General features: G+C 51.5%; 1 protein-coding gene across 1 annotated transcript in view; it reads left to right on the top strand.

Moving 5' to 3' along the window:
- Positions 1 to 6: 6 nt before the first annotated feature.
- The window catches only part of LOC125449372 (transforming growth factor beta-2 proprotein-like), a 29,558-nt gene continuing 17,544 nt past the window's right edge, over positions 7 to 12,020 (top strand). Inside the window, exon 1 of the mRNA XM_048525122.2 lies at positions 7 to 1,001. Coding sequence (XP_048381079.1) covers positions 662 to 1,001 — 340 coding nt within the window. The 5' untranslated portion in view covers positions 7 to 661. The remainder of the gene's footprint in view (positions 1,002 to 12,020) is intronic.

The raw sequence follows: 12,020 nt of genomic DNA, 5'->3' as shown, positions 1-12,020 counted from the left end.
GGGAAAGAGAGATAGATACAGAACAAGAACACAGAGAGAAGGGACTAGAGATAGAGAGACTGTGTGTTGAGAGAGAGAAACAGACAGAAGGGTCCGGGGGAAAAAAGAGAGAGGCAGTGTGTGTGAGAGAGAAACAGAGAAGGGGGAACTGGGTTAGAGAGAGAGAGAGAGTGACCGAGAGAAGGGAACAGGGTTAGAAAGTGAGGCAGAGAGAAGGGGACACGGATAGACAGAGTGAGACAGAGAGAGGATTCAGGCCTGAGAGAGAGAAGGGAACAGAGATAGAGACTGAGTGAGACGGAGAGGAACAGGAGTTTAATAGTGAGAGAGAGAGGAACAGGGTTAGAGAGTGAGAGAAGGGAACAGGGATAGAGACAGAGTGAGAGAGAGAGAGAGGAACAGGGTTAGAGAGTGAGAGAAGGGAACAGGAATAGAGAGTGAGACAGTGAGAGAGAAGGGAACAGGGGAAGACAGAGTGAGAGAGAGAGAGAAGGGAACAGGGGAAGACAGAGAGGAGCAGGGTTAGAGACAGACGGAGAAAGGGAACCGGGGGGAGAGAGGGTGAGAGCGGGACTGTGCCCCCGAGTGCTCTGGCAGCTGAGGGCAGTGCTGTGCATGAGTCTTTCCCCCCCAGCCCCCTCAGTGCGTTGGCAAGGGCCGGATGTCGCTGTTGCTGGGTCTGATGCTGCTGCTAGCCTGTGCCCCGGGAGCACTCAGCTTCTCCACGTGCCCAACCCTCGACATAGAGCTGTACAGGCACCGGAGAATCGAGGCTATCCGAGGACAGATCCTCAGTAAGCTGCAGCTTAAGGAGGCTCCCGACCCTGATGACCTTCCTGATGAAGTGCCTCTGGAAACCATGATCCTGTACAACAGCACCCGGGACATGCTGAGGGAAAGGGCTCGCCGTAGGGAGACCCTGTGTGTGAGGAGCGGCCCAATGGAATATTACGCGAAGGATATGTACCGCTTGGACATGGTCCCAGCCAGCTACCGAGAGAGTAAGGTCAAATCCTCTTTATCTACCGAGAGAGTAACGTCAAATCCTCTTTATCCCCCTCTCCCTAGCTACCAAGAGAGTAACGTAAAATCCTCTTTATCTACCGAGAGAGTAACGTCAAATCCTCTTTATCCCCCTCTTCCCCCAGCTACCGAGAGCATAAGGTCAAATCCTCTTTATCTACCGAGAGAGTAACGTCAAATCCTCTTTATCCCCCTCTCCCCTAGCTACCGAGAGAGTAACATCAAATCCTCTTATCCCCCTCTCCCCTAGCTACCGAGAGAGTAACGTCAAATCCTCTTTATCTACCAAGAGAGTAACGTCAAATCCTCTTTATCCCCCTCTCCCCTAGCTACCGAGAGAGTAACATCAAATCCTCTTTATCCCCCTCTCCCCTAGCTACCGAGAGAGTAACGTCAAATCCTCTTTATCTACCGAGAGAGTAACGTCAAATCCTCTTTATCCCCCTCTCCCTAGCTACCGAGAGAGTAACATCAAATCCTCTTTATCCCCCTCTCCCCTAGCTACCGAGAGAGTAACGTCAAATCCTCTTTATCTACCGAGAGAGTAATGTCAAATCCTCTTTATCCCCCTCTCCCCTAGCTACCGAGAGCATAAGGTCAAATCCTCTTTATCTACCGAGAGAGTAACGTCAAATCCTCTTTATCCCCCTCTCCCCTAGCTACCAAGAGAGTAACGTAAAATCCTCTTTATCTACCGAGAGAGTAACGTCAAATCCTCTTTGTCCCCCTCTTCCCCCAGCTACCGAGAGCATAAGGTCAAATCCTCTTTATCTACCGAGAGAGTAACGTCAAATCCTCTTTATCCCCCTCTCCCCTAGCTACCGAGAGAGTAACGTCAAATCCTCTTTATCCCCCTCTCCCCTAGCTACCGAGAGAGTAACGTCAAAACCTCTTTGTCCCCCTCTTCCCCAGCTATCGAGAGAGTAACGTCAAATCCTCTTTATCCCCCTCTCCCCTAGCTACCGAGAGAGTAACGTCAAATCCTCTTTATCTACCAAGAGAGTAACGTCAAATCCTCTTTATCCCCCTCTCCCCCAGCTACCGAGAGATTAAGGTTAAATCCTCTTTATCCCCCTCTCCCCAGCTACCGAGAGAGTAACGTCAAATCCTCTTTATCCCCCTCTCCCTAGCTACCGAGAGAGTAACGTCAAATCCTCTTTATCCCCCTCTCCCCAGCTACCGAGAGAGTAACGTCAAATCCTCTTTATCCCCCTCTCCCCCAGCTACCGAGAGATTAAGGTTAAATCCGAGTCTCCCAGTGCCCAGCAACTTAGCAAACTGTTATATAACATGACACACAAATTGGAAAACGGGTGCATTGATTGAGATATTACAGAGTCGTAGAGCTGTACAGCATGGGAACAGGCCCTTTGTCCAACTCACCCTTGCCAACCCGATATCTTAAGTTAACCTACAGTGTGCCGTTGAGAGTACACAGCACCAGAAGATCAGGATTGTTTTGGGTCAGGACCCTTCTGAAGAATACCTCACTGTGTTATCTCTGACTCCAGCATCAGCATTTCTTACTATCTGCGAGATTAATGAAGTCCCGTTCGGCCCATAGCCCTCTAAACCCTTCCAATTCATGTTTTATTTTATTCATGGGATGAGGGTGTCGCTGGCAATGCAGCATTTACTGCCCAATTGCCCAGAGGGCAGTTAAGAGTCAACCGCATTGCTGTGAGACTGGAGTCACATGTAGACCAGACCAGGTAAGAATGACAGTTTCCTTCCTTAAAGGGCATTAATGAACCAGATGAGTGTTCCCTGACAATCGACAATGGATTCACCATCATCATTAAATGTTCAAATTCCACTACATGCTGCGGCAGGATTTGAACCGGGGTCCCCTGATCCATTATCTTGATCACTGGATTTACAATCCAGCGACAATACCATGAGACCACCGCCTCCCCCCAAGATGTCTTTTAAATGCTGTAACTGTACCAGCCTCCACCACTTCCTCTGGCAGCTCATTCCACACACGCACCACCCTCCGTGTGAAAAAGTTACCCCTCAGGTCCCTTTTAAATCTTTCCCCTCTCACCTTAACCCTCTGCCCCTCTAGTTTTGGACTCCCCTGCCCTGGGGGAAAAGACCTTGTCTATTCACCCTATCCATACCCCTTATGCTTTTATAAACCTCTATAAGGTCAGCTTTGAGCCTCTAATGCTCCAGGGAAAATAGCCCCAGCAAATTTAACCCATAGCTCAAATCCTTCAACCCCAGCAACACTCTTGTAAATCTTTACTGCACCCTCTACATTTCACAACAACCCTTCCTGCAGCAGGGAGACTAGAATTGAATGCAGTATTCCAGAAGTGGCTCTAACCCAGTGTCCCGTACAGCCGCAACTTGACCTCCTAACTCCCTTTTTCAATGCACTGACCAATAAAGGCAAGGCTACCTAATGCTTTCTTCGCTACCCTCTCTACCTGTGACTCCACTTTCAAGGAACTATGAACCTGCACTGGAGGGTCTCTTTATTCAGCAACACCCCCCAGGACCTCACCGTTAAATGTTTAAGTCTGCCCTGATTTGCTTTTCCAAGATGCAGCACCTCACATTTATCTAAACTAAACTCCATCTGCCACTTCTTAGCCCACCTGATCAAGATCCCATTGTACTCTGAAGTAACCTGTCCGCTACAGCTCCAATTTCGGTGTCAACTGCAAACTTACCAGCTCTACTTCTTATCTCTTCACACTTGGCATATCAAGCGATAGTTTATATATCCAGCTTTTCTGTAATTGTTAATTGTTTCGCAACAGATTTGATCTGATGTATCGTTGTCACATGTACTGAGGCACAGTGAAAAGTTTTGTTTTGTGTGCAGTGCATACAAAGATCAGAGGGAGTTAGCAGCTACAGAGAAGGTGTGCAGAGGGCGAGATAAAAATTAAATTTAAAATTTGAGAGGTCCATTCAGGAGTCTAACAACGTAGACAGAGGGATGCAAAAACACAACCGATATTAATTTTACCAGTAACAGAGAAAACAGGAATAGGCCTTTCAGCCCCTCGAGCCTGCTATACCCCTATTCAACATGGTCATGACTGTTCATCCAACATTCCCACTTTCTCCTCCCCCATCCTCTAATCCCTTCAGCCTTAAGAACTGTCTCAAACTCCATTTCGAAAAACATTCAACATTTTGCCCTTGACTGCTTTCTATTTCCGAGACTTTCACACCACTCTCTGGGTGAAGACATTTCTGCTCATGTCAGGGCCACCCTGTCGCCTCGTGACCTCCCCCCACTGGTTCTTGACCATCCAACGCCCCCACCCCCCACCACCATCAAGAACATCCTTCCTGTGTAGACCTGGTCTAATCCTGTTGGAATCCAATAGCTTCAGTAACAAGACCATGAAGTAGGTAGAGATAATGGGAACTGCAGATGCTGAGAATCTGAGATAACAAGGTGTGGAGCTGGATGAACACAGCAGGCCGAGTAGCATCTTAGGAGCAGGAAGGCTGACGTTTCGGGCCTAGACCCTTCATCAGGTCTAGGCCTGAAACGTCAGTTTTTGTGCTCCTGAGATGCTACTTGGCCTGCTGTGTTCATCCAGCCCCACACTTTGTCATCATGAAGTAGGTAGGCGACTAGAGAACATTGTCTGCACCTCTACCATCCAGTTCTGGGCTCCGCGCTTTAGGAAGGTGATTAGAGATGATCTGGAAAAGATTCTCAAAAATGTTTCCGGGGAAGGGACACTGCGGTGGTCAGGATAAATCAGGGGAGTCTGTTCTCTTTGGGGGACATTCGAAAGCCTGATCAAAGTTTTCAAGACCATGAGGGAGCTGGGAGAAGTGAACTGAGAGAAGTGTAAAAGCAGCAAAAAATGAAAAGGGGCACAGCCTGGAAGCGATCTGCAAACGTCGAGTATGTGATCGGATTTGGAATGCACTGCCTGGAGGTCTGGTGGAGACGTTCAGGAGGGAATTGGATGCTTATTTGTGTAGAAATAGTTTGCAAGTGTTAAATAGCTTGGGGGAAGGGACGGGGGAGTGTGGCAAGGCTAGGGGTGGGGAAGGCTTGTCACACGCCGACAATGCCCATTTGAAGAGCTGTGCGAGCGCAATGGGCCGATTGGTTTCCTGTGTCGAAGGAATCTTGTGACATCGGCTGCAAAAGCTGGAAGTGTCCTCCCTGAGAGGGGAGAGGTAAAGCTGGGATAATAAAATGTGAGGCTGGATGAACACAGCAGGCCAAGCAGCATCTCAGGAGCGCAAAAGCTGACGTTTCGGGCCTAGACCCTTCATATGCTGCTTGGCCTGCTGTGTTCATCCAGCCTCACATTTTATTATCTTGGAATTTTCCAGCATCTGCAGTTCCCATTATCTCTGGTAAAGCTGGGAGTCTGCTCTGAGTTGATAGGGAGTAACATTTAATGGAGAGAAAACTGTAACACAAAAGAGACTAGGACCAGAGGGCACAGCCTTAGAATAAAGGGAAGACCCTTTGGAACGGAGATAAGGAGAAACATCTTCAGCCAGAGAGTGGCGCATCAATGGAATTCACTGCCACAGAAGGCCGCGGGGGCCCGGTCATTGAGTACATTTAAGACTGAGATAGATAGGTTCTCAATTATCAAGGGCCATGGGGAGAAAGCAGGAGAATGGGGTAGAGGAACTTATCAGCCATGATTGAATGGCGAAGCAGACTCAATGGGCCAAATGGCCTCATTTCTGCTCCTACGTCTTGTGGTCTTATAAAAGGTGGGGGCGTTTGGGACTTGTGCCCAAAACACAGAAAGCCAGCGCCCCAAGGGCAGCAGGTAATCAGGAAGGGTCATGGAATGTTGGCCCTTATTTCAAGGGGGTTGGAGTATAAGAGTAGGGAAGTCTTACTGCACACGTACAAGGTGTGGGTGAGACTAATTATGGAGTTCTGTGGGCAGTTTTGGTCCCCTTATTTAAGGAAAGATATCATTTCATTGGAGGCAGTTCAGAGAAGATTCGCTTGGATGATCCCTGATGTGAAGGGATTGTCTTATGGACAAAGATCAAACAGGTTGGGATCACAAAGTGTGGAGCTGGATGAACACAGCAGGCCAAGCAGCATCAGAGATGAAGAAGGGTCTCGGCCCGAAACGTCAGTTTTTGTGCTCCTGAGATGCTGCTTGGCCTGCTGTGTTCATCCGGCCTCACACCTTGTTATCTCAGATTCTCAGCATCTGCAGTTCCCATTATCTCAAACAGGTTGGGACTCTATTCGTTGGAGTTTAGAAGTATGTGAGGTGATCTTATTGAAACAGAGAGGATTCTTAGGGGGCTTGAACAGGATAAATGATGTTTTCCTCCCCATGGGAAACTAGACGGTATTATCTCAGAATAAAGGGACACCAATTGAAGACTGAGATGAGGAGGGTGGAGAATCTTTGGAACTCAGAGAGCTGTGAGGCCAGAAGCCTTGTGTAAACCTAAGGCTGAGATCGATAGATTCTTGATCAGTTGGGGAATTTAAGAGTTGCAGGAAAGTAGGTGTGAGGAATCAGCCATGACCCTGCTCGGCGGTGGGTGGGGGGGAGGTTGCGCAGTGCGCAATTGGCTTGTTCCTGATTCTATTTCTCAAGGTCTTAATCTGACCACATGAAAAGGAGGATGAGGCAGTGAGAGGGTGAGATCTGAGTCAGACTGTCCCACAGTGGGGTACAGGCAGATTCAGTTGTGGGTTTTGAGATTGAGAGAGATCATTGTTTGCAGAAAGGAATTCAGCGGGTCTGCAGGGTAGGGGGAGTGAAGAGACAAGGCATTACCTGATGGACGAACTGTCTGAATAAGTATCAGTAAACGTGGCCTCCACGCTGATCCACAGAAGTCTTACATTGCACACGAAGGCCATTCTGGCAATCATGACTGTACTAGGTCTCCCTATGAGCCTATTCTTTGTAATTCAATCATCATCCAACTCCTTTTGGAATGTTTCAAGTGACCCTGCCTCCCCCACGCTCTCAGACACTACATTCCAGACCCGAATCCCTCGAATGAACCTGCCTCCCCCACGCTCTCAGACACTGCATTCCAGACCCGAATCCCTCGAGTGACCCTGCCTCCCCCACGCTCTCAGACACTACATTCCAGACCCGAATCCCTCGAATGAACCTGCCTCCCCCACGCTCTCAGACACTGCATTCCAGACCCGCATCCCTCGAATGAACCTGCCTCCCCCACGCTCTCAGACACTACATTCCAGACCCGAATCCCTCGAGTGACCCTGCCCCCCCACACTCTCTCAGACATTCCAGACCCTAACCCCTCAAATGAACCTGCCTCCCCCACGCTCTCAGACAGTACATTCCAGACCCTAACCCCTCAAATGAACCTGCCTCCCACACGCTCTTAGACAGTACATTCCAGACCCTAATCCCTCGAGTGACCCTGCGCCCCCCCATGCTCTCAGACACTACATTCCAGACCCGAATCCCTCGAGTGACCCTGCCTCCCCCACGCTCTCAGACACTGCATTCCAGACCCGAATCCCTCGAATGAACCTGCCTCCCCCACGCTCTCAGACACTGCATTCCAGACCCGAATCCCTCGAGTGACCCTGCCCCCCCACACTCTCTCAGACATTCCAGACCCTAACCCCTCAAATGAACCTGCCTCCCACACGCTCTTAGACAGTACATTCCAGACCCTAATCCCTCGAGTGACCCTGCGCCCCCCCACGCTCTCAGACACTACATTCCAGACCCGAATCCCTCGAGTGACCCTGCCCCCCCACACTCTCTCAGACAGTACATTCCAGACCCTAATCCCTCAAATGAACCTGCCTCTCCCACACTCTCAGACATTCCAGACCCTAACCCCTCAAATGAACCTGCCTCCCCCACACTCTCAGACATTCCAGACCCTAACCCCTCAAATGAACCTGCCTCCCCCACACTCTCAGACAGTACATTCCAGACCCTAATCCCTCGAGTGACCCTGCCTCCCCCATGCTCTCACGACAGTACATTCCAGACCCTAACCCCTCGAGACCCCTGCCTCCCCCATGCTCTCAGACTGTACATTCCAGACCCTAACCCCTCGAGTGAACCTGCCTCCCCCACCCTCTCAGACAGTACGTTCCAGACCCTAACCACTTGAGTCCCCTTGCCTCCCCCACACTCTCAGACAGTACATTCCAGACCCTAACCCCTCGAGTGAACCTGCCTCCCCCACCCTCTCAGACAGTACGTTCCAGACCCTAACCACTTGAGTCCCCTGCCTCCCCCACACTCTCAGACAGTACATTCCAGACCCTAACCCCTCGAGTGAACCTGCCTCCCCCACCCTCTCAGACAGTACGTTCCAGACCCTAACCCCTCGAGACCCCTGCCTCCCCCACACTCTCAGACAGTACATTCCAGACCCTAACCCCTCGAGTGAACCTGCCTTCCCCACTCTCTCAGACAGTACATTCCAGACCCTAACCCCTCGAGACCCCTGTCTCCCCCATACTCTCAGACAGTACATTCCAGACCCTAACCCCTCGAGTGAACCTGCCTTCCCCACTCTCTCAGACATACATTCCAGACCCTAACCACTCGAGTCCCTTGCCTCCTCCACACACTCAGACAGTACATTCCAGACCCTAATCCCTTGAGTCCCACGCCCCCCCCCCACCCCCCCCACAATCTCCGACAGCGTATTCCAGACCCTTTTCCACAAATCACTGGGGTCCTAATTGTTGGAACTGTAACCTCAGACTATCCCTCTTACCAAACCACCCACCCCCAGCCATAGACTCTTTCACCAGTCCGCACAGCACCCACATTGGCTTGACATCACAACTTTACATTTAATGATTATTTTCTGATGTAGCCTGCTGCCCCTGGTGTGAATGTGAGAGCTGATCACCGACGGAGGGTGGGGTTGGGGGGCGAGGGGGCAGCGTTCCGAAACAGCCCTCAGTTTTCACCCATCAATTCTACCTCGCCCAACTCCCTGAGTCAAGCAGGGCAGGGTGATAAAGGGTGTGGTCAGCAGAGAGGGGTGTGGTCAGCACAAAGGGGTGTGGATGGCGCAGAAGGGTGTGGTCAGCGGAGAGGGGTGTGGTCTGTTCAAAGGGGTGTGGATGGCGCAGAAGGGTGTGGTCAGCGGAGAGGGGTGTGGTCTGTTCAAAGGGGCGTGGCCAGCACAGGGCAGCGTGGTCAGTGCAGGGGTGTGGCTGGGGCAGAGGGATGTGGTTAGTTGAGAGGAGTGTGGTTGGCAGGGAGCAACATGGTCAGTAAGGAGGGGTCTGGTCAGTGGTGGGTGTTTGTCATCAGAGATTAGTGCTATGGGCAGAAGCCAGTTGTGTAGGCAGCGGTCAGTGGTGTGGGGAGTGGTCAGTGGTGTTAGTGGTATTGGGTGTGGTCAGTGGTTTGGGAGTGGCCAGTGGTGTCAGTGGTGTGGGGCATGGTCAGCAGTGTCAGTGGTGTGGGAATGGTCAGTGGGTGTCAGTGGAGTGGGGAGTGGTCAGTGGTGTCAGTGGTGTGGGAGTGGTCAGTGGGTGTCAGTGGAGTGGGGAGTGGTCAGTGGTGTCAGTGGTGTGGGAGTGGTCAGTGGTATCTGTGGTGTGGGAATGGTCAGTAGTGTCAGTGGTGTGGGAGTGGTCAGTGGGTGTCAGTGGTGTGGGGCATGGTCAGCAGTGTCAGTGGTGTGGGAATGGTCAGTGGGTGTCAGTGGTGTGGGAGTGGTCAGTGGGTGTCAGTGGTGTGGGAGTGGTCAGTGGTGTCAGTGGTGTGGGAGTGGTCAGTGGGTATCAGTGGAGTGGGGAGTGGTCAGTGGTGTGGGAGTGGTCAGTAGTGTCAGTGGTGGAGTGGTCAGTGGTGTCAGTGGTGTGGGGCATGGTCAGCAGTGTCAGTGGTGTGGGAATGGTCAGTGGGTGTCAGTGGAGTGGGGAGTGGTCAGTGGGTGTCAGTGGTGTGGGAGTGGTCAGTGGGTGTCAGTGGAGTGGGGAGTGGTCAGTGGTGTCAGTGGTGTGGGAGTGGTCAGCAGTGTCAGTGGTGTGGGAATGGTCAGTGGGTGTCAGTGGAGTGGGGAGTGGTCAGTGGTGTCAGTGGTGTGGGAGTGGTCAGTGGGTGTCAGTGGTGTGGGAGTGGTCAGTGGGTGTCAGTGGAGTGGGGAGTGGTCAGTGGTGTCAGTGGTGTGGGAGTGGTCAGTGGTATCTGTGGTGTGGGAGTGGTCAGTAGTGTCAGTGGTGTGGACATGGTCAGTGGTGTGGGAGTGGTCAGTGGGTGTCAGTGGAGTGGGGAGTGGTCAGCAGTGTCAGTGGTGTGGGAGTGGTCAGTGGGTGTCAGTGGAGTGGGGAGTGGTCAGTGGTGTCAGTGGTGTGGGAGTGGTCAGTGGGTGTCAGTGGAGTGGGGAGTGGTCAGTGGTGTCAGTGGTGTGGGAGTGGTCAGTGGTATCTGTGGTGTGGGAATGGTCAGTAGTGTCAGTGGTGTGGACATGGTCAGTGGTGTGGGAGTGGTCAGTGGGTGTCAGTGGTGTGGGAGTGGTCAGTGGGTGTCAGTGGTGTGGGAGTGGTCAGTGGTGTCAGTGGTGTGGGAGTGGTCAGTGGGTATCAGTGGAGTGGGGAGTGGTCAGTGGTGTGGGAGTGGTCAGTAGTGTCAGTGGTGGAGTGGTCAGTGGTGCCAGTGGTGTGGGGCATGGTCAGCAGTGTCAGTGGTGTGGGAATGGTCAGTGGGTGTCAGTGGAGTGGGGAGTGGTCAGTGGTGTCAGTGGTGTGGGAGTGGTCAGTGGGTGTCAGTGGTGTGGGAGTGGTCAGTGGTGTCAGTGGTGTGGGAGTGGTCAGTGGGTATCAGTGGAGTGGGGAGTGGTCAGTGGTGTGGGAGTGGTCAGTAGTGTCAGTGGTGGAGTGGTCAGTGGTGCCAGTGATGTGGGGATGGTCGTTGGTGTTAGAGGTGTGGGGAGTGGTCAGTGGTGTGGGAGTGGTCAGTGGTGTTCGAGGCGTGGGGAGCAATCAGTGGGTTGACCAGTGGCTAGGGCAGTGGCTATCCAGTCTGATTGGCAGTGGGAGTTACGGGGGGAGGTGAAGTGCAGATGGAAGGCCTGTGTATTTAATGGAGGTCTTTCCTAACTGCAAGGCATTGTGGGTACATCTACCATCCATTGCTTTTCTGGAGATACCTGGATTTTCTAGCATGAACCCTAACCAAATACTCTCTCACAGCCCTTTCTATCCAAGGACACTGGGTGTATCAGTCATCGCCTAAGCTAGGGGGCACTATAGCCACTTCTATCACCTCCTACAGAGCCAGGCGTGAACATCAAGTTCACAGTTCCTTGTAAGTAGAGTTCCAGGTAGACAGGATAGTGAAGAAGTCATTTGGTATGCTTGCCTTGATTGGTCAGTGCATTGAGCATAGGAGTTGGGAGGTCATGTGGCAGTTGTGCAGGACATTGGGAGGTGACTTTTGGAATACAATGTTCAATTCTGGTCTCCCTGCTATAGGAAGGATGTTGCGAAACTTGAAAGGGCTCAGAAAAAGATTTACAAGGATGTTGACGGAGTTTGAGTTACAAAAAGAGGCTGGGGGCTCTTTTCCCTGGAGCGCCGGAGGCTGAGGTGTGACCCTATAAAGGTTTATAAAAATCATGAGGGATGTAGACAAGGTATATAGTCAGGTCTTTTCCCCAGGGTTGGGGAGTCCAAAACTAGAGGGGCATAGGTTCAGAGTGAGAGGGGAAAGATTTAAAAGGGACCTGAGGGGTAGCTTTTTCACACAGAGGGTGGTGCATGTGTGGAACGAGCTGCCAGAGGAAGTGGTGGGAGCTGGTACAGTTACAACATTTAAAAGGCATCTGGATGGGTACATGGACAGGAAGGGTTTAGAGGGATATGGACCAAATGCTGGCAAATGAGACTAGATTCATTCAGGATATGTGGCCAGCATGGACAAGTTGGGCCCAAGCGGCTGCTTCCTTGCTGTACGTCTCTATGATGCTATCCAAGTCTTTGGCCTCAGGATTATTTAGCCATGTGATAATTGCCCACATAGCATTTAGTACTATCAAATATTTCAGGA

Source organism: Stegostoma tigrinum, chromosome 42, assembly GCF_030684315.1.
Source record: "Stegostoma tigrinum isolate sSteTig4 chromosome 42, sSteTig4.hap1, whole genome shotgun sequence".
Classification (NCBI taxonomy): domain Eukaryota; kingdom Metazoa; phylum Chordata; class Chondrichthyes; order Orectolobiformes; family Stegostomatidae; genus Stegostoma; species Stegostoma tigrinum.
Note: the sequence above shows the minus strand (reverse complement) of the source record. Positions and strands in the feature narration are given on the sequence as shown.